The sequence below is a fragment of the Phalacrocorax carbo genome, chromosome 16 (genome assembly GCF_963921805.1).
Source record: "Phalacrocorax carbo chromosome 16, bPhaCar2.1, whole genome shotgun sequence".
Taxonomy (NCBI): Eukaryota; Metazoa; Chordata; class Aves; order Suliformes; family Phalacrocoracidae; genus Phalacrocorax; species Phalacrocorax carbo.
Window position 1 is genome coordinate 2,347,924 of NC_087528.1, and position 18,645 is coordinate 2,366,568.

Here is an 18,645-nt window from a genome sequence, read left to right on the forward strand (position 1 = left end):
GCTTTAAAAAAAGAACTAAATGGCTTTCTTAGAGCCCTCGCTGCAGCACCAAGGCACTTAGTGGTGATTCAGGGCAGCTCCCTGGAGGACAGAAATAACACCAGGCAGGTGAAGCCTCTATACTTCCAGCATTGAAGGCCTGACTGATGGTGGAAGCAGGGCTGGGAGCAGAAAACCTGAGCTCTTCCATGCACAGGGTCCCATGCAAGTGGTTTTGCCTGGAGAGACCAGTTTTCCCTTGCCACGGGAGTTCGGGCACTATAGCTCCGTGCAGCCGGGCTGGTGTCAGGGGCAGGGATGCTGATTCACACTGTGCAACTGTTGTAAAGAACTAAAGGGTTAAACTTGCAGCCTGGGCCATTATTAACCTAAACCCACATCCTGAGAAATACAAACGACTCTGTGAGCCAACTTGTGAAAGGAATTCAAGGTTCATGAGCTGAGAAACTTTGAACACCGATAACAGAAACATTCTCCCATGAGGAAGATCGAGGGATGCCACCGCCATGGAACAATGAAACCAGTGAGAGTCACAGGAACTGGGGGGAAAGTAATTCCACAGGGGAAGATTGTGACCCCTGACCTAACTGAGGGACAAAAGGACTAACCCCCCACTGCTTTTGAGCATGAGCAGTGAATTAAAACCACTAGTTTTAAACTTAAGTGAATTAAAACCATTCGTTTTAAACTTAAGCGAAGAAGATACAGAGCAGTGGAAGAAGAGGATGCTCAGTCAGGCCAACGGTTATGTATTAGCCAGGCACGGTGTAACTGTCATGTATAAATGTCAAAAATGGACTCCAGTAGGTGTGTGTGCTGGGCGGGAGGGTCCCCTATGCACCCGGCGCCAAATAGTCACGCCTGCTCTTTAACAAGCTCGGTGTTAAGGAGTTTTATTCCCAGTTTTCGGTGACGCAACCAACTCTGCCCCAAAATCACGATTTCCAAGCTGTGGCTGCAGGAGTCGGCTGAACACAGAGATATCCTAACCCAGTGCACAAGCCTTCCTGTAACTCACCCCTTCCCCAAAGGGAACAGTGATTTTTCTGGAAGCACTAAGAGCTGCTTCTTCACCACCGCCTCCAGGCAGATCCCGGCCCTGGGCTGCTTATTTTGGGGACCTGCACGGCAGAGCCTGAGCGAGGAGGGACAGCGGGAGCGGGCTGGGTACAGGAGTATTGTGGAAATTCATTTTCAGAGCCAGGCTCAGTTCCTAGTGCTGTCGTGTGTGCCCAGCAGTGAACCTCATGGGTGAGGGAGCCGGGCACCACCGAGCAGGGATGCTCCCTGATGTCCACCTTGTCCCACACAGCCCTGCTCCCTTCTCCACCTTCCCTCCATCATGCCTGTATTTCATGCACTGACCCCCCTGTACCTCATTCAGGCGTAAAGGGGATGGCTTCTGGGACACCTATATACTCTATAACAAAATTTGCTAATACTCAGGGGGGCTCAGCAGCAGAGGGAGTTCTTCCGTTGGCCAGGGCAGGAAGGCAGAGTCAGAAGCAGCAACTGAGCCTTGCTGGAAAGGAAAGTGGTTCCTGGGGAAATGGGGAGCCTGCGTGAAGCTGGGGAGAGAGACAAGCCCCAGCAGAACAGAGCTCAGGGATCCCCCACTGCCTTGCTCATTAATGAATTACTGTGGCCTCCAGCCCCCAGGTAGCACGTGAGGAGAGATGAGCAGGCAGGACAATCCAAGCAGAGAAGATGCTTTTCTTCTACTCCTGCCACAGCAAGATTTTTAAGAAAGGGGAGACCAGGAAAGCAGCCAAGCACAGAGCCCTCGCTGAGGAGGTGGGGTGCTGCTGCCAGCCCTGCTTTTATGCCCCCAGGCAGCAGGAGAGCAAAGGAGGCAGAGCTGCAGGGCTACAAATCCCAGGGCAGCCAGGCTGGGGTGTTTGGCTCTCTGGGCAGGAGGTAGGTGTTTGTCTTCTGCAATTTGGGCTTTGTTTGGCTCTGGGCTGGTAGAAGAGCCTGTGCTGGGGCTCGGGTGTGCTTGTTGCTGCCTGGTAGTTTTTTTAAGGAAGCTGTGCAATAATTGAGTTTAAATAATTCCTGTAATAAATGGGTTTGGTCATGATCTGGTAGGAACTTGAGTGTTAGATGAGTGGCAGGTCTAATGCAGGGCAGGGGAATTATCTGGGGTCCTGCTGGCTGGAGTCACATGCTTTACCCCCCTCCACCGTGAACTAGGGGTGCACCCAGCTTTCTGCTCCTGCTTGTCTGGGGTGGAGGGCAGGGTTTGGGAAGCACCTCCATCTATTCTTGGAGCTCTTCCCTCCTTTCTCTCCATCAGAAAGCCTGGGGCTCGCTGCCTGCCCTTCCCCAGGGACATGTGCTGGGGCAGGAACCCTGGCTGAGAAGCTGGTGAGGGGGAGCACAGCACTTGCACCCCTGGAGTTGTCCAGCTGCTTCCCAAATGGCTCATGCTACCTGGCAAGCTGCAGAATGACAGGCTGTGGGAGCAACTGGCTTGGTTTTGCTCAACAGCCTCTAAATACCGTTAAACTGTGATTTGCCTCTTGCGCCTTGCAAGGCGGCAAGCTTGAATGGGGAAATAACACAGGGAAGAACAAACCTCTTCTAGCAGAGGATGGAAGATGAAGTTTTTGTCCTTTTTTATTAACAAGCCATGCGTTTTCTGGCTTGAGCCTCACTCATGGATTGGTCAAAGCTCCCATGAGAGAGCAGTGCTGGGCAGAGCTGTGGCCACGCTCGCTCCCGGCCCTGTCACTGCAGTCTGCCCAGGGATGGGGCATGCAAGGCTCCTTCTGAAGCAGGCTGCCCGTTTGTTATATGCAGGGAGGTCCCACCGTCGCATGCGCTGAGCCTTTCCCTGCCAGTGTGGAGATGCCGAGGCGGTCCTGCAGCTCCCTGTCTTTACAGGCACAGACTAAATTGCTCTTGTACAAGGGGAAGCCCCAGCGGGGCTCTGCAGGCTGCACAGCCCTCCTGCAGCTCCGGGCTGCTGTCACCAGCCAGGCGCTGCTTCCCATTTCCCCATGTGAAATACTTCCTCCACAGCTGCTTTTACGGGAGGAAGGCGGGGGGCAGCTGGCAAAGCTGTGGCAAGGGTCTGCCACTGGCACCTGGGTTCCATCCTGGGGCACTTCTGCTGCCTGCAGCCACCCTGGGAGCTTGCTCGGAGCTGCTGTTGCTGGCTGGGTGTCCTGGAAGAGGTTTTGAATCTTTTCAGGTTTTATTGCAGCAGAAACAGGAATGGGGTGGGAGTTTTTGCCTTAAAGCAAGCTGGGCAGCAGGATGGGTTTGTGCAGAAGCCCCTGCCGTGCCACACCTTCATGCAAGCCTTTCCTGCTGCTCTCGCTCTGACAACCCAGTGGCCCTGGGGCAGCAGCAAACTTGGCACTCACCCCTGGGCACCCAGAAAGTCTTCTCTGCCAGTGGGGAGGAGCTGGCAATACCTCTCACTGCTGAGAGCCCCCGAGCAGCGTCACGGGGCTGGGGGACTCCCTGAGGCTGAGCAAGGCCTTTGCACGCTGCCTGCAGGCAGCAGCAGAGCCGCGAGCACCCAGCAAGGGCACCGGGACCTGCGCCCAGCCCCATAACCGACTGCAAGGGAACTGGGGAACCTGGCACCCATGGCTGGCACAGAGCAGGCTCCTGCATGGGAGGCACCCAGCACCTTCACACACATGGAGGTGCCCCCGTGCACATGTATGTGCCTGTGCACACACCCCTGTGCTCACAGGCGTGTGCCCGTACACCACCGTGTACTCTCCACTTCATGCACAGCCCTACACCCCAGTGCACGCACATGCTTATATATACACCCGTGCACACACGTGCATGTACATACTGCCCACAACATGCACGTGTACACACCCCCGAGGCACATCGGCACACACCAGTACATGTGAACGTGTATGTGCACATCCCAGCATGCACACATACCTGCACGTGTGCACACCAGTGTGTGTACACTTGCAGACACCCAGCAGGGACAGGCACACACTGCAGCGCGCACGTTCCTGTACATACCCCAGCGTGCACGCATGAGCGCACACGTACCCTGGAGCGCCCATCCACACTGTGCTTCTCACAAGCACATGCACACCCTCTTGTATGCGACACACAACCACACGCACGCCCCCCTCACACACAATGCACAACCACATGCACTCCCAACTCACATCCAATGCACCACACGTCCCCCGCACAACCATGTGCACACCCTGCTTGCATGCAAGGCACAACCACATGCACACCCTGCCTGCACGTGACACAGACCCCACACAACCGCATGCACACAACATACAACCACAAGCACATCCTGTTTCTGCATGACACACAGCCACACGCACACCCCATTCATACACAATGCACAAGCACGTGCACACCCCATTTGCTTGCAACACGCAACCACACCCACACCCTGCTTGCACATGATGCACAACCATACGCACACCCCATTTACACGCAATGCACTAGCACGATGCACAACCACACGGACACCCTGCTTGCACGGAATGTGCAACTACATGCACGCCCTGCTGGCACGCGATGCACTGCCACACGCACAGCCCACTCAACTGCGATGCACAGCCACACGCACACCCCGCTCGCACGCGATGCACAACCACACAACCACCCCGCACAACCACCCGCACACCGCGGGTGCACGCAGTGCACAACCACCCGCACGCCCCGCTGGCACGCGGCGCGCCACCACCCGCACACCCCGCGCCACCGCCCGCACGCCTCGCGTGCACGTGATGCACCACCACACGCACGCCCCGCCCGCAGCCGCCCGCGGGAACGCTCGCGCGGACACGCGCGGACACCCGCAGAGCCGCGCACGCAGGGCGCGCGCGCGCCCCGCGGCCCCGCCCCGCCCCGCCCCGCCCCGGGAGGCGCGCGCCGGCGCAGCCCGCCCTGCCGCGGCGCAGCGGCCCTGACCATGGTGGCCAGCGGGCGGGCGCGGAAGCTGGCGCGGCGGTACCGGCTGGCGCTGGCCACGGCGCTCGCCATCCTCTTGCTCCAGGGCTTCGTCCTCTGGACCTCCGTCGGCCTCGACGAGGAGGGCCCGGCAGAGGTGAGCCGCGGGGGAGGCCGGAGCGGGGCGGAGCGGCGGCCCGGGGCCTGCCGGCGGGGGCTGAGGGGGCGCTGAGGGGACGGGCGGGCTGGGGGCGATAAGGGGGCTGTGAGGGGGAGCTGGGGGGGGCGCTGAGGCGGGTAGGGGGGAGATAAGGGGGCGGGGGGGCTGGGGGGTGCTGAGGAGGGCAGGGAGGTGCTGAGGGGTCTGGGGGGGCGATAAGGGGGGAAGGGGATCGAAAAGGGGACTGAGGGGGCTGGAGGGGTGATAAGGGGGGTGGGGGGGCGGTGAAGGGGCTGAGGGGGGGACGGGGGAGGCCGTGAGGGGCTTGAGGTGGGTGGGAGGCCCGGGGGGGTGGTCGTAGGAAGGTGTTGTGCGCTGGGAGGGGGGTCTCGAAGGGGGAGGGTCTTGGGAGGGAGCATCCCTTGCTCTGGAGCTGGGAAGGGATGTCAAGGGGGTGGCCCCCTCCCCCCAGGGTGTCTCTGTGGGGCTGGCGGGGTCCCTGGGGTGGGTGGGCATCCCACAGGCCGCTGTGGGGCAGGCAGCAGGCCGTGGGCTGCGAAGGGGCTCCTGCTGCAGCAGCGTGGGGTTGCAGCACCTGAGAAAGGGACCCTGTGGCCCGGGGGGGTCTGTTGGGGTCTGGCATGGGGGGGAGCATGGAAGGTCACTGGGGGTCTCGCACTTCTCTCTGGTTTGGGAGACCTTGTGGGAAGCTAGGCCTGGTGATACTTGAGCCAGAGAAATATGAAAACACGCAGTAATTCAGAGGGCTGGGGAGAGCACACACAGCAGCTCAGGAAGTTTGTGGCAGCTTGTTTGGCTGGACCGATCAGGGATGTCCCTGCGAAGTGCGAGGGTACAAGGACCTTTGCAGTCACCTGTTGTCTTCATACCAGAACACTCTGCTAAGGCAAAAGGTGTCACCTGTTTTTTACATGTGGGGAAACTGAGGCATGGGCTGGCGAAGGTGTTTGCCCAAAGGCAGACATGGAATTGGTGTCGAGGAGGACCAGGCCTCTGGAGAATGCTGCTGCCATCTTCAAACAGAGCTCTTCACCTCTGGGTTGCTTATTTGAAGTTATTTATTTGTTGTGAGCTGTCTGGACCACGTCCAGGCCTGCTGCATCTGGCTGGACCGGTGGCTGATGCTGCTTTCTCCGAGAGCACTGGGGAGGGCTGAGAGTCCCTGTATGGGCTTCCTCGGTGAATTCTGGTGTGGCACCAGAGCCCCTCATCTTGTGCAGGACCCTTTTGCTCCAGGGGCTGTAGAGTCTTTCTGCAGGCTGCCAACAAGCCCCAGGGTGATGCTGAAGCCAGGTTTGGTAGGGATATTGTGCGGGGAGCTGTGCAGGGGCAGGTGTGTGGTGAACACAGTAGCTGTGGCAGAGCAAAGCCAGTGGCCGTGACGTGAGAGGTGGGGGATCTCTGGAGGGCTGAGAGCTTCCCCTCCCCATTATCAGGTGCCTCCCTGGTGTGGAGGATAACCCCGTGGTCGGCAGGTCTTTTCATAGGACTAGAAAGTTTTCCCTTAGAGTGAAGAGGTGAGGAGGGGAACTGGGCAGCCCCTTGCAGGGGGGAAGGTCTCTAAGGTGACTACCTACTCAGCGGATTAATTCCCAGCCCCAGGCCTCCTCTTGGGACATCAGGAACGGCTGTGAGCATTCTTGTGTGCTGCTGTTTGCCCGCCACCAAAACAGAGCCAGGGAATAAACTCTGCAAGGAGTGGAGAAGCAGAGTTGCCTGTGATCCGGAGGCACTGGTAGCCTGCGAGCAGACTGATCTGGCATCCAGGAGTGCCCGACTTCCCCTTTCCTGTGACCATGATCAAATCGCTTCACCTGTCCTGGCTTCTCCTTCCCTCTCTGCACTGTCCTGCACCGCTCATCTGCTTTTCTCCTCTCTTGTCCTGCACGGCCTCGGTCCTTGCCAGGTTTCCCCAGGTCTGTTCCCAAAACTGAGCTGGGCAGCTGACAGGCTTGGCCGTGAGTCCCCTCTGCCTGGAGAGGGGATGGTTTGCCACCAGCAGCCCTGACTCCAGGGCTTGGGAACAGACAAATCTCTTTGGAGAAGGCAAGAACCATCCTGAAATTTACAGACAGCCGAAACCCATTAGCAAGCTGGGAAAAGTCCAATTAACCTTTTATTTCCTACAAAATGGGAAAGCTCTTGGTTTCTGTGCCCTCCTGCAGCTTCTGATTTTGGCCAGACCTGGAGGAGCCGCCATTCCCCAGGGGCATTTCTGGTAAAGCTGGAGGAACCCTCCCAGGAGAGCATGACCTTGCAGGCATGGAAGGATTTGGGGAACCTTGGGATCTCTTAATTGCCAGAGTAAATGGCTTCTTCCCATTAATGGACACAGCTCTAACCTGGCTCGTCCCCACATGAACGGGCTGCGACTCGTAGAGAGCAAAAATGAGACTTGAGTCCTACAAACGCCATGGAGCGTCTGGAGTTGGGTGAACTTGCCTTCCCTGCTGGACCAGCACCTTCAGCCTGGGCACCTGCAGCGCTTGGAGGCTGTGCTGCAGCCCTCGGCCTTGGTTTGGCAGCTGCCTGCGCTGCCCAGGTATTCCCGAAAGGGCCACTCTGATCTCTGCTGGTGGCAGCCCCTTTCCCTGTCCTGCTTGGTTCTTCAAAGCCCGCTGGTTTCCTTTTCTTCCCTTCATAGGGGAGGGAAGAGTTTCCCCTGCTTGGCAGGCACCCTCCCAAGTGGCTCCCTTGTATGAGCTGAGCAGAGGCTGAGGGAGGATCTTTGCCCTTCACCACAGCAGGTTGTAACCCATCTGGCACCAGCAGCACGGACTGCTCACCACCCTGCGAGTACTCTCCATCCACACCGGAGCCACCAGCCCAGCCCTGCGTGAGAGGGCCATGCTGCTTGGATTATGTCGCTTCGCTTTGCAAGCCCGATGTCAGGGTCCCTCCCTTTATTCACCAAACAGATGCTTTATGGCATGCAGACCAAAAGAGGTTGGATCAGTCTCCATCCACCCAGCTCAACACTGAGCTTCCTACCTCTAGGAAGCCAAATTACCTTGTTCCACTGGGATCAAACACCACAATCCCTGTCCAGACTGACAGGTGGGAGATGAGCTCCCATCAGTACCTAAGCCTTTGCTGACAGCATCCCTGCAGCAGACAGCACAAGCCTTTCTGCGCACAAAGGTGGGAGCCTGAGGGACCAGAGCAATCCTGCCTCCATCGTGGTGACACCGACGGCTCCTGGGCGAGTGCAGGAGCTTCCCGGAGTACTTGGTCCGCAGTGGAGCTGGCACCAGGAGGATGCAAACTGCAAAGTATCCTTGTGGGTGGAGAAGAGGATCTGTCACTTGGGAGAAGTGTTTTAGCCCAGCCACATCTTCCCCTGCGTTACCTCCCATCTTCCTCTTTCCAGGTAGGAGGCAGCACCTCTCTGGGGCCTGTGTGTTGGTGTCCTCCATGTCCTGCGGCTGCCAAAGAAATATTCCTACGAAATATCTTCTCTTCTAGTTTTGCTGAGATTCCTTGATTTTTATTTTTTCCCCCAAAGAGCTTGTTTTTAGGGGCTGTCTCCAGCCATTTTAATTGTGAGGTTTAAGGTTTAATTAAGGTTAAGGTTTAATTGATTGCAATTGGCAATCAAGCATCTGGATTCTTCTGGTGACTTTGGAACTTTTTGGCACTGGTTTTGCCTGATGAGTGCTTGTATGTGGTAGACACTGGAGTCAATGGATCAGAGGGGGAATCCTGCAGGACACCAGGTGCTATTAGGTCTGCTCCTCACAATGGCAGAGCTTGGAGATGTTGGCACAGTCGGATAGGGTGCAGGTAGATACCTGACCCACAGCTCCATGGCACTGTGGGGACAGCAGTGTCACATTGGGGGTGGGAGGATGGGAGAAGTGACCTCTGACTGGTGCCTGGAGTCATCTGTGTGTGTTGGGAGGAGGGGAACGAGGAGCATCCCCAAAAGTCCTGTGCATTAGCCTTAAATAAAGCAGAGCAATGTGTCTGGAGTCGTTCCCTGCCAGCCTGGGGTGGAGGGATCGCTCTGTTGTGCTGCAATAATTAGAAGCCATTGAGTTCGTTAGCTGGCAGCTCCAGAGGGCTGGTGATGCTTCTAATGACTTCCCCACTGGGGAAGGCAGCTGGGCATGCTTGCGAACTGGGAACTGGGCTCCTTCCAGGGGGACAGCGGGAATGTAACCCAGGGTGGGCATCACGTGGTGGCTGTCCCCAGAGCCAGGTGTGTTGGGGAGTGGAGGGTGTGAACAGGGCCAGTGGGTCCCTTCCTGCAGGAACAGGGTTGAGCCCAAGGAATAAACTCTCTTTTTGTTTTTCGCCTCCTGACTCCTCTCTCCTGTGATGCTCGGCAGAGAAAACGGGCTTATAACTCTTGAACAGATGGTGCTGCGTGGTAACTAATGAACGGCTCACCGCCTGTCTCGGGCCGCCTGCGATGCCCGTCTGGGCGGAAGGGGGCCCGGCTGATCCTTGCTGACGCCAACACCTCAGAAGTTAAGCAGTGGCATGGCCCCTTCCTGGATTGCCATGGTTTGCAGGCTATGCCGCGACAGCATGGGTAGTTCAGGGACGCCAGAGCAGGCAGATCTTGCCAGATGCTTTTTCCAGCCTTTGTATGGTGTGGTTTCTCCTGGCTGTGGCCTTCCCAGCAGCTGTGCCCACAGTGGGGGCTTGTGCAGGGGGCTAATTTGGTCCTGCTGTCCTTGTGAGGCATCTGCCCATCCTCAGAAGGTGCTGCTGCCCAGGAGTAGCCCCTGATACGCTTGCTGCCTCCCATGGTGCCCACCGCAGTGGCTGGGCAGGCAGGGTTTTGAGGAGGTTGTGAGATAGCCCTGGGAGGCCTGGCTGGAGCAAGCAGCTGCCTCCTGCCTGCCTGCTGGGAGCACCTGCAATGGCTGGGGGTGTACGGCCCCAGCCCATGGGCACAACTCGCTGGGAGAGTGCTTTCCAATGAGCATGGCTCTCATGGGCATCCAAACTTCCCAACTCTCTGCTTTCCCCAAGGCTGACGCTGCTCATCAGCCAGCCTGGCGCAGGTAATGAAGCGTAATTAACTGTTCCTTTTACACATCAGCTTGGCTCGGTGGGAGAGTTTGTTAAAGGGATTTCTAGAGAACCTGGCAATCGCAGTGACTGCCCCAGCACAGGGAGCCGGGGCCCAGGGAAGGGACCATGGGCTCGTTTGATGCCTCTCCGGTGCTTTTAGCCCCAGAGTGTGCAGCGGTGGCTGCCTGGGACCCTGGCTCCCAGACAGATGTGCTGGGCTTGGGCTCACAGTGAGATCTTGGCAGGGAGGAACTGGTCCGTTTGCTTCCCAGTAAAATAACCACAGCCAGCCAGAGCAGCCGTCCAGGGTGTCCCTGCCCAGGCAGGACCCCCGAGGGTGGCTGGTGCAGACACAACTGACCTTGGCTGTTTAGTCTTGTGGTGAGCCTGACAGCAGAGAGCAAGACCCTCTTTGTGCATCTGGGGTGCTGTGACCACAGGGTCTGTGGGTCGGGGTCTCCCTTGCTGGCGTACAGAGGGGTGTCCCCTGAGGGGGGCATAGGACTGTGCAAGGAGGTGCTGTGAGGTCTCAGCCTGGGGTTTTAGGTGGCAGAGGGGTGGTGTAATGGAATCCTTTGCTGCATGGTGGATGCTCCTGGAGCACCTCGCGTGTTGCTGCGTGGACTGGGAGCACTGAGTGCTGGGGACAGGGATGTTCTGGGGAGCACGTTGGCAGGGCCGGGGGAAAGCAGGTCTGAGTTAATGCTGTCTGTCCTCTATTCTGCATCCACCTGGAACTGAAACAGGAGCGGCAGAAAAAAGCCAGGTTGCCTGAGAGCAGTGACGGCTCCAAGGACTCGGACAGCTCTGCCGGACGCCGGGGCAGCACCAGCCGGAAGCACGGGCGATGGCGGGGACGGCCGGACAGCCCCGGGGCGCTGGTGTCCAAGGTGGTGAGAGCTGTCACGGCGAGACACAAACCGGGCCGGAGGCTGCCGGTCGCACCGGACTCCTCCAACCGGAGGAACCTGACGGAGCCGCGCGGGGAGGCCCAGCTGGCTGTCTTCCAGCAGGGAGACACGGGCAGTGTGGAGGGGGCTCCCCAGCCCACTGAGAACAGCTTCACCCCCAAGTGCGAAATCACGGGCAAAGATGCGCTCTCGGCACTGGCCCGGGCCAGCAGCAAGCAGTGCCAACAGGAGATCGCCAACGTGGTGTGCCTGCACCGGGCTGGCAGCCTCATGCCCCAGTCTGTGCCTCGCCACTGCCAGCTCTCGGGTGAGTCCTGCTGGGGTGCTCCTGGTCACCCTGGGGCATCGGCAACATCCCAGCCAGGCGCGTGGGCCACCTTCCTTATGTCACCAAACTGTCTCACCTGGCGAAAAGCAGCATCAATCTGTCACTGATTCCCAGATTACTGCTGCCTCTGTAATCCAATCAAAGCTGCGCCAGCCTCCTTAAGCTGGGTTGTTCATCTCAGCCTGTGGTGCTTGCAGAGGTCAGAGCCAGGCCCAGCTGCATGTGCTGTTTTGAGGGATGCTCCCCCCTCCCCCTTTCCCAATGCAGCCCTGTCAATTCAACGCAAGGGGCTGCGTCTGCCACCATGTCCTGGCACTGCAGCGTGACGGGGTTTGCCTGAGGCTGAGCTCTTCCCTGCTGTCTCCCCCCTTGCTCAGGTCTCCCTGGTTTATCAGGAGCTCTGGGTGGTGGGGCAGTGGGTGCCAAGGCCAGGGGAGGCTAACAGCCCTCTCCCTTCCCACGCAGGCAAGGTCAGCCCTGTCATCCAGTGGGACGAGAGCCGGCTGCAGCAGGCACCCCCGAGCAAGCCCGTGCGCATCGCCTACATGCTGGTTGTGCATGGCAGGGCCATTCGCCAGCTGAAGCGGCTCATCAAGGCTGTGTACCACCAGCAGCACTTCTTCTACATCCATGTCGACAAGGTATGCAGGAGGGATGAGGGGAAGGGAGATGCTAGCAGTGCTGGGATCGGTCACCGGGACAGTGTGCAGAGCTGGGGAGTGGAAACACAGCATCCACCGTGCTGGAGGAAGTGGCTGGGTAGGGCTTGTCCTCGTTGCCGGTGGAGCTGTGACCATCCCACCTCTATTTCTGCAACCCCAGGAAAGCAGGATCTATCCCTCCTGCCCAGAGCAGGCTTGTCTTGCTGCTTTCCTCCCTGCGGAGGCTGCTGTAAGGGCTGGCCCCGGGCTGGCGGCAAGGAGGTGCTGGGAAGACGAGCTCACTGCTGACCGTGAGCTGTGTTCCCTGGCAGCGCTCCAACTACCTCCATCGCGAGGCGGTGGAGCTGGCCCGGCACTACCCCAACATCCGCGTGACGCCCTGGCGCATGGTGACCATCTGGGGAGGTGCCAGCCTGCTGAAGATGTACCTGCGTAGCATGAAGGACCTGCTGGAACTGGCTGAGTGGCCCTGGGACTTTTTCATCAACCTGAGCGCTACTGACTACCCCACAAGGTGAGGAGCTGGCTGGGGCTGGGGAGGACGGTGGAGGTGTATAGGCTGCGTGATGCTGCAGCAGCCTTGGGAGGGGCAGGGAGCTGAGGGAAGGTGGGGTTGGAGGTTGTACAGGTGCTGGTGATGATGCTCTGAGGCCAGACTGGTCCTGTCTCTGCAGAGGAGCCCAGCCAGTACCATGGAGGCTGTTTTTTTCCTGTGGTCTGGGTGTTGCAGGGGAATGCGCCTCTGAGGCACCAGACAACAGAAAGGCCACAGCTGTATCTCATCAGCGATGGGACCAGGGTTTGAGTCAGCACCTGCCAAGCAGCCTTAGGCTCTTTTCGTCTGGTGGCTCTTGCAGAGTGAAAGTTTACTGGGCTGCTTTACCCCAGGGGCTGCTAATGCTTTCTAATTTGCACCTCAGGACCAATGAGGAGCTGGTGATGTTCCTGTCCAAATACCGAGATAAGAACTTCCTGAAGTCTCATGGCCGAGACAATGCCAGGTAATCCCAGCAAGAGGCAGTGCTGAGCTGGAGGGACAGAAAAAGGCGGGATTTCAGAAAAAAACTGAAACAGTTGGGGCAGGGGGGGAATGTTCTGGATGTAGCTGCACCCAGCAAAGTGGATGACACCCCAAACCCCTCATCCTTGTCCCTGTGCCCAGGTTTATCAAGAAGCAGGGCCTGGACCGCCTGTTCCACGAGTGTGACTCACACATGTGGCGCCTGGGTGAGCGCCACATCCCCGAGGGCATCGTGGTGGACGGGGGCTCCGACTGGTTCTCTCTGACGCGCAGCTTTGTGGAGTACGTGGTCTATGCCGAGGACCAGCTGGTGTCCCAGCTGCGCCAGTTCTACACCTACACGCTCCTGCCAGCCGAGGTGGGTGCTGCCTGCAGGGCACGGGCTGGATTTTCTTCCGGCTGTACTTAACATCTCTGTCCCACTTCATCCCTGCTCTGGGTATCCGTGAAGGGCACCGCTTTGTGCAGGCAGCTTTGCACCTCCCTTTTGTCCAGACCTGGGTATGAAAGAAGGGAGAGAGGAGCAGATAGGCCAAGGGTCATGTTCATACTCAACCCTGCTTTAGGGCCAGACACCTCTTTGGGCCACGTAAGGACGCATGTGGGTGCACAGTCTCATCCCTTAAGCATTGTCCTGTGCTGGGAGAAGGGAGAAGTTTCTGTTTGGGAGCTGTCGAAGCCTGTCCTGTTCCTCTGTGAGTTGGGGGGGTGGGTGTGTCTCCTTTAACCATTTGTCCTCCATCCCCACGGGGTCTCCTGTCCCTTCTGCCATGCCCAGTCCTTCTTCCACACGGTCCTGGAGAACAGTCACGCCTGCGAGACACTGGTCGATAACAACCTCCGAGTGACCAACTGGAACCGGAAGCTGGGCTGTAAGTGCCAATATAAACACATAGTCGACTGGTGCGGGTGCTCCCCAAATGACTTCAAACCCCAGGACTTCCTCCGGCTACAGGTGAAAAAGATCCTCCTTTCTCCTCCTCCTCCTGTCTCTCTCCCCTCTGAGCTCCCCTGCGGCTGCAGCCCTGGGTGCGATGCCAGCTGCTGTGCACGCCCACATGAGCCTCACCCCAGCCCCACGAGGGACAGGAGCAGCATTGGCTCCACAGCCGCCACGGGGCTCAGCATAGACGTGTCTGTAAATGCTCGGGCGGTGGGATTATGCTGACTGTTCTGCTCAGCAGCCAGGCTTTTGCTTGCAATGCTGCTCCTCTTCCCAGACCTCCTCTCCCATATTCCTGCTCTTTCCCTGAAGACCTGTCACCTGGGGCAAATACCTTTTCGGTAGAACCACTCCAGAGTGCTGTCCTCTTTGGCAGGACAAAACACAACTTGTGACAACCTGTCTCTCATGCTCTCAGTGAGTAGGGACACAGACTGAATGGGGGAGGTTTGGGGGAGATACACCCAGCCCTGAAAAGAGAAGTTAGCAGGATTTTCGAGCAGTCCTGTGGTGCAGGGCCCTGATCCTGCGAGCTGTGCCACGTAGCCAGGCCTCGTGCAGGGCTCCGCAGCGGCTCTGCAGGGTGGGAGCCCATCTGAATGCAGAGATTGCAGCAAAGGAGCTTGATGACACATGGCTGCTTCTGAGCACAGAAGGGGGGAGGCAGTGGGAGAGATGGGAACCCATCTGCATTACCAGGAAGTGTACTGCATGCTCCCACTGATCCTGCCATAGGGGATCCCACGTAGATGCTGGCAGTACTTTGCTGCTCCTTAGCCTGTGCCCTCAAAGGGGACAGGATAGGTCCCAGCGTGTTTCTTTCTGGCCTGTCTCCCTCCTGGCTGCCCCGCTCAGGTGGGAGGGCAGAGGGGCTGCACCGACACTGTTAGAAATGCCTGTGCTCTTCCAGCAACTCTCCAGACCCACCTTCTTTGCCCGCAAGTTTGAGTCAACGGTGAATCAGGAGGTGCTGGAGATCCTGGACACGCATCTCTATGGCAGCTACCCCCCCAACACGCCGGCCCTGAAGGCGTACTGGGAGAACGTCTATGACCGAGTTGATGGGCTCAGCGGCCTCAGCGATGTCACTCTCACCTTCTACACGGCCTTCTCCAGGCTGGGGCTCCGCAAAGCCGCAGCCACGCCGGCAGGGAAGGCTGACAAGCTCTGCAGGTGGGGTATTTGCTATGGGCTTGAGCCAGGCTCCGAGTGGTGGCCTGCATCTCGTGCTGGGAGGATGCTGATGCTCTGTGCAACCTCTCCGTCTGTGTGTCTCTCTCCAGATTTGAGCCCCGGGGCTTCCCATCCAGCGTGCACTTATATTTCTATGACGACCGTTTCCAGGGTTACCTGGTGATGCAGGAAGTGCAGAATTTGGCGACTGGGCAGGCAGAGTCCCTGGAGATGTGGATGATGCCCCAAGGAGCTCTGAAGCTGGCGGGTCATGGCGGGCAGGCAAACCGCTTACAAAACCTTGAGGTAAACGGGGAGAGTTGCCCTCACAACGCCCACTTCCAGGAGCGGGGCTTCTGTGTGGGGTGTGGAACTGATCGGTGGGGAAAGGGCCTGAAGGGGATCTTTCAGGGCAGAGCTGAGGCTGTAGCGCCCAATGCCTGCAGCTGCAGAAGGCACCACACAGCTGGATTTGCACTGGCATGGTGCAGGCAGGCAGGAGAGCCATGTAGGGTGGGGCATGGATTGCTTCAGGCTCCGAAGTTGATGCCTTCCCTGGTTCAGGGAGGTGAATTACAAAACCTGAGCTGATGGCATCTCCCTGGCCAGCACCCCACTGCTTATGCCTCGCATTCCTCCAGGTGGGCACGGAGTGGGACCCCAAGGAAAGGCTCTTCCGCAATTTTGGAGGCTTGATGGGGCCTTTTGACGAGCCAGTGGCCATGCAGAAGTGGTCGCGGGGCCCCAACCTGACAGCCACCGTGGTGTGGATCGACCCCACCTATGTCATCGCTGCCTCCTACGACATCACGGTGGATGCTGAGGCAGAGTTCACCCAGTACAAGCCCCCCCTCAATCGGCCCCTGCGCCCCGGCGTCTGGACCATCCGCCTCCTCCAGTTTTGGGAGCCACTGGGGGAGAACCAGTTCCTGGTGGTGCCCCAGACCTTCAACCGCAAGCAGCCTCTCAGGAAAGGTGAGGTTGCTCTGGACTTCGGGGCTGGGTTGAGGGCTCCCTGCGGGTGCCCCCCCAGGCGTTGGCCTCTCTGGGCTGTAGCTGGTGACAAGGCAGGAGTCATCCTTCCCGCTGGCGTCCCGTTGCCTGTGCGAGTCCTCAAACCGGGCCCCTGGGCAGCTGGGGAGAGCCTGTTTGTGGGTCAGATCCGTCCCTAAGTCCTGCAGCAGCACCTCGGGCTGGAGGAGGGCTGGGGTTAAGAAGGGACGGGGTGCTGAGCCCTGCTGGGCGGGTGGGTGGCAGCAGGGAGGGCAGGGTGCTGGGGTGTTGCTGCACCGCTGATCTCTCTTCTCTCCCTGCCCTGCCCAGATGACAGCAACTGGCTGCACGGCGGGCCTCCCCGCAACGAGTACACGGAGCAGAGCTTCCAGGGCCTGGGGGGGATCCTCAACCTGCCACACTCTGAGGCGGCAGCGGAGGACGCGGTGCGGAAGGCGCAGCTGACGGGCAAGGCACTGGAGGACTGGGCAGACAGTGCCATTGGCACCTTCTGGTCCGTGGCGGACATCTGCAGCGGCAGCTCCTCTGCTTGCACCTCCCTGGAGACCTGCAGCAAAACCTCCTGGAGCTCCCTCTCCCCGGACCCCAAATCGGAACTGGGGCCCGTCAAAGCTGACGGGCGGCTGAGGTAGCAGGAGCAGCTGGGGGGGCGGCCTTGGGAGCGAGGAGCATCCTCCGTCACTGGCGTGGGGCAGGTCTCCAGACTATGTCACCCCGTGCCATTTGCACCATAGTCACTCGAGGAAGAGAGAACAGGAACCTGAAGGCAGGGGGAAAACCTCCTCCCGTGGGATATTTTGGGCGGAGGGGGAGGTGTGAGGCGGGTCTTGCCCACCTCCCCCAGGAACAGGCACTCGCTGGCCAGGGAGAGCGTGCCGGGGGCACGGATGGCTCTGGCGGCTGGGGAGAGCTGTGTGTTTGTTACTGCAGGCCTCAGAGCCTCGGGGAGGGGTGACAGCAGAGGGAAGGCTGGCGGATGGGCAGGCTTTGGACCAGCTCAGCACCCTGCCCAGCCCCGGGCTGGATCCCTGCAGGATCAGGCCCTGTGCTGCTGGCTGCCCCCCTGGGAGGGCTGGTAGGGGGCTCTAGGAACAGGCAGAAGAAGAAAGGGTCGAAGCCTGCCATGTGCATGGAGCTGCTGCTGGCCCGGGGTTTGCATCTCATCCCCTCCATCCCAGCCCTTTAGTTTGTATTTTTATAAATATATATATATATATATAGAAATATATATGATGCAAAGTGCAATAGAGAGACGAGACCCCGTGTTGGCCGGGAAGTCCTTGTGTCTCCATCTCCCCTCAGACTGTAACATCCCTTGTTCTCTTGCGTGTCCTGGCGCTACAGGACAGGGTGCTGGGTTGTTTACATTTTTTTTTTAGTAGTAGTATTGTTGTTATTATTTTGCTGTTTCCCCATGCCCTGCTGGGGAACCGCACCCTCCCGCCCCGGGGCAGGGTCGGTCGTGGGGTGCTGCCTGCCCTCCGAGGCAGCTGCCCGACTGTGCCAAACGTTTGGAGGCGCTGGCGTGCGACGGCGAGCGGGGAGAGCGCTCAATTCACGCTTCAGGTCCAGCGAGCCGCTGTAGATGCCACCACCTCCATCTCCGCTTCAGCAAAGGGACGCCTCGGTCCCCTGCCAAAACGCCATCCCCGGGGCTGATGTTCCGCTGCGGATGAGACTGCAGCTTGCTGCGCCCGGAGGGCTGCCCTGTGCCACGGCCCCTTGCCTTGGCCTCTTCTTCTGAGTTGGCAGAAGCTCTTGGGATCTGCTGTGCTTCCCTAGCCAAAAAGCAAAGAGGCAAGATGAGGTCCAGCTAGTTCCATTCACTCTCTGCTGCTTCTGCTTCCCCCTCCTCTGGAGGGAAGAGGCACTGCCTCCTCTGGGGAAGGGGTGCAGCGGAGCATCCCCTTTCCTCGCCCTCCTCCCAGGCTCGGGGGCTGCCTGTGACATTCCTTTCTCAAAGACTGATGCTTCACGGAGAAGTCTGGGTTTGGTTTTCACACAGTGAAGAAGCTTCATGTGCTCCGTGCGGGACCGCAGCGGGAACTCTCCTTCAGCCTGCTGGGGACGACTGGGAGCCCGCGGGGCCCGACGCCTCCGTGCAAGGCAGGGCCTGCAGGAGCCTGCCGGGCTTTGCCATCTCCAAAGATCTGTGCCATCGTCACCCTCTGCCGGCGCCCGCAGCTCCCCCCGCCTGACAGGGCTCACGGTTTAAGGATGCTGGTGCCGCAAGAGGCGTGTTGTTGAAGTGGTGTTCCTTCCTCAGGCCGAAGGGAGATGGATGGAGGCGTTGGCGCGTGAGGGCAGGTACCTGCTGGTGCCCCATCCCATCTCTCCTGTGCCCGCTGCCCGGCAGGGCACCGCGGGGCTGGGGGGGCGATGACGCCAAAACTCTGTGTCCGAGACGTGATGTAAAGTTGTCTTAAATATGCAACATCGCCACAAATATATCTATATCTCTACGGTGCCGTGTGTCGGGTTTTTGCGGCTT

At 59.0% G+C, this 18,645-nt stretch overlaps 1 protein-coding gene across 2 annotated transcripts; it reads left to right on the top strand.

Moving 5' to 3' along the window:
* The first annotated feature begins 1,692 nt into the window (after positions 1-1,692).
* Positions 1,693-18,617, top strand: XYLT2 (xylosyltransferase 2). Of its 2 annotated transcripts, none has more exons than XM_064466873.1 (11): positions 1,693-1,917; positions 10,849-11,320; positions 11,807-11,982; positions 12,315-12,517; positions 12,924-13,004; positions 13,166-13,382; positions 13,803-13,979; positions 14,878-15,140; positions 15,251-15,446; positions 15,782-16,115; positions 16,464-18,617. In XM_064466873.1, exons 1-11 carry the CDS (start codon positions 1,708-1,710, stop codon positions 16,784-16,786), a joined length of 2,652 nt encoding a protein of 883 aa, XP_064322943.1. In that variant the 5' UTR covers positions 1,693-1,707; the 3' UTR covers positions 16,787-18,617. The 2 variants fall into 2 exon arrangements, with proteins under 2 accessions (XP_064322943.1, XP_064322944.1); XM_064466874.1 differs by lacking the exon at positions 1,693-1,917 and adding an exon at positions 4,919-5,053.
* Positions 18,618-18,645: the final 28 nt, after the last annotated feature.

Coding starts and splice junctions, on each gene's coding strand:
- XYLT2 (XM_064466873.1), top strand. CDS start 1,708: ATGCTTTTCTTCTACTCCTGCCACAGCAAGATTTTTAAGAAAGGGGAG. Junction 11,321..11,806: donor TCGCCACTGCCAGCTCTCGG/GTGAGTCCTGCT, acceptor CTTCCCACGCAG/GCAAGGTCAGCCCTGTCATC. Junction 15,141..15,250: donor AAGGCTGACAAGCTCTGCAG/GTGGGGTATTTG, acceptor GTCTCTCTCCAG/ATTTGAGCCCCGGGGCTTCC.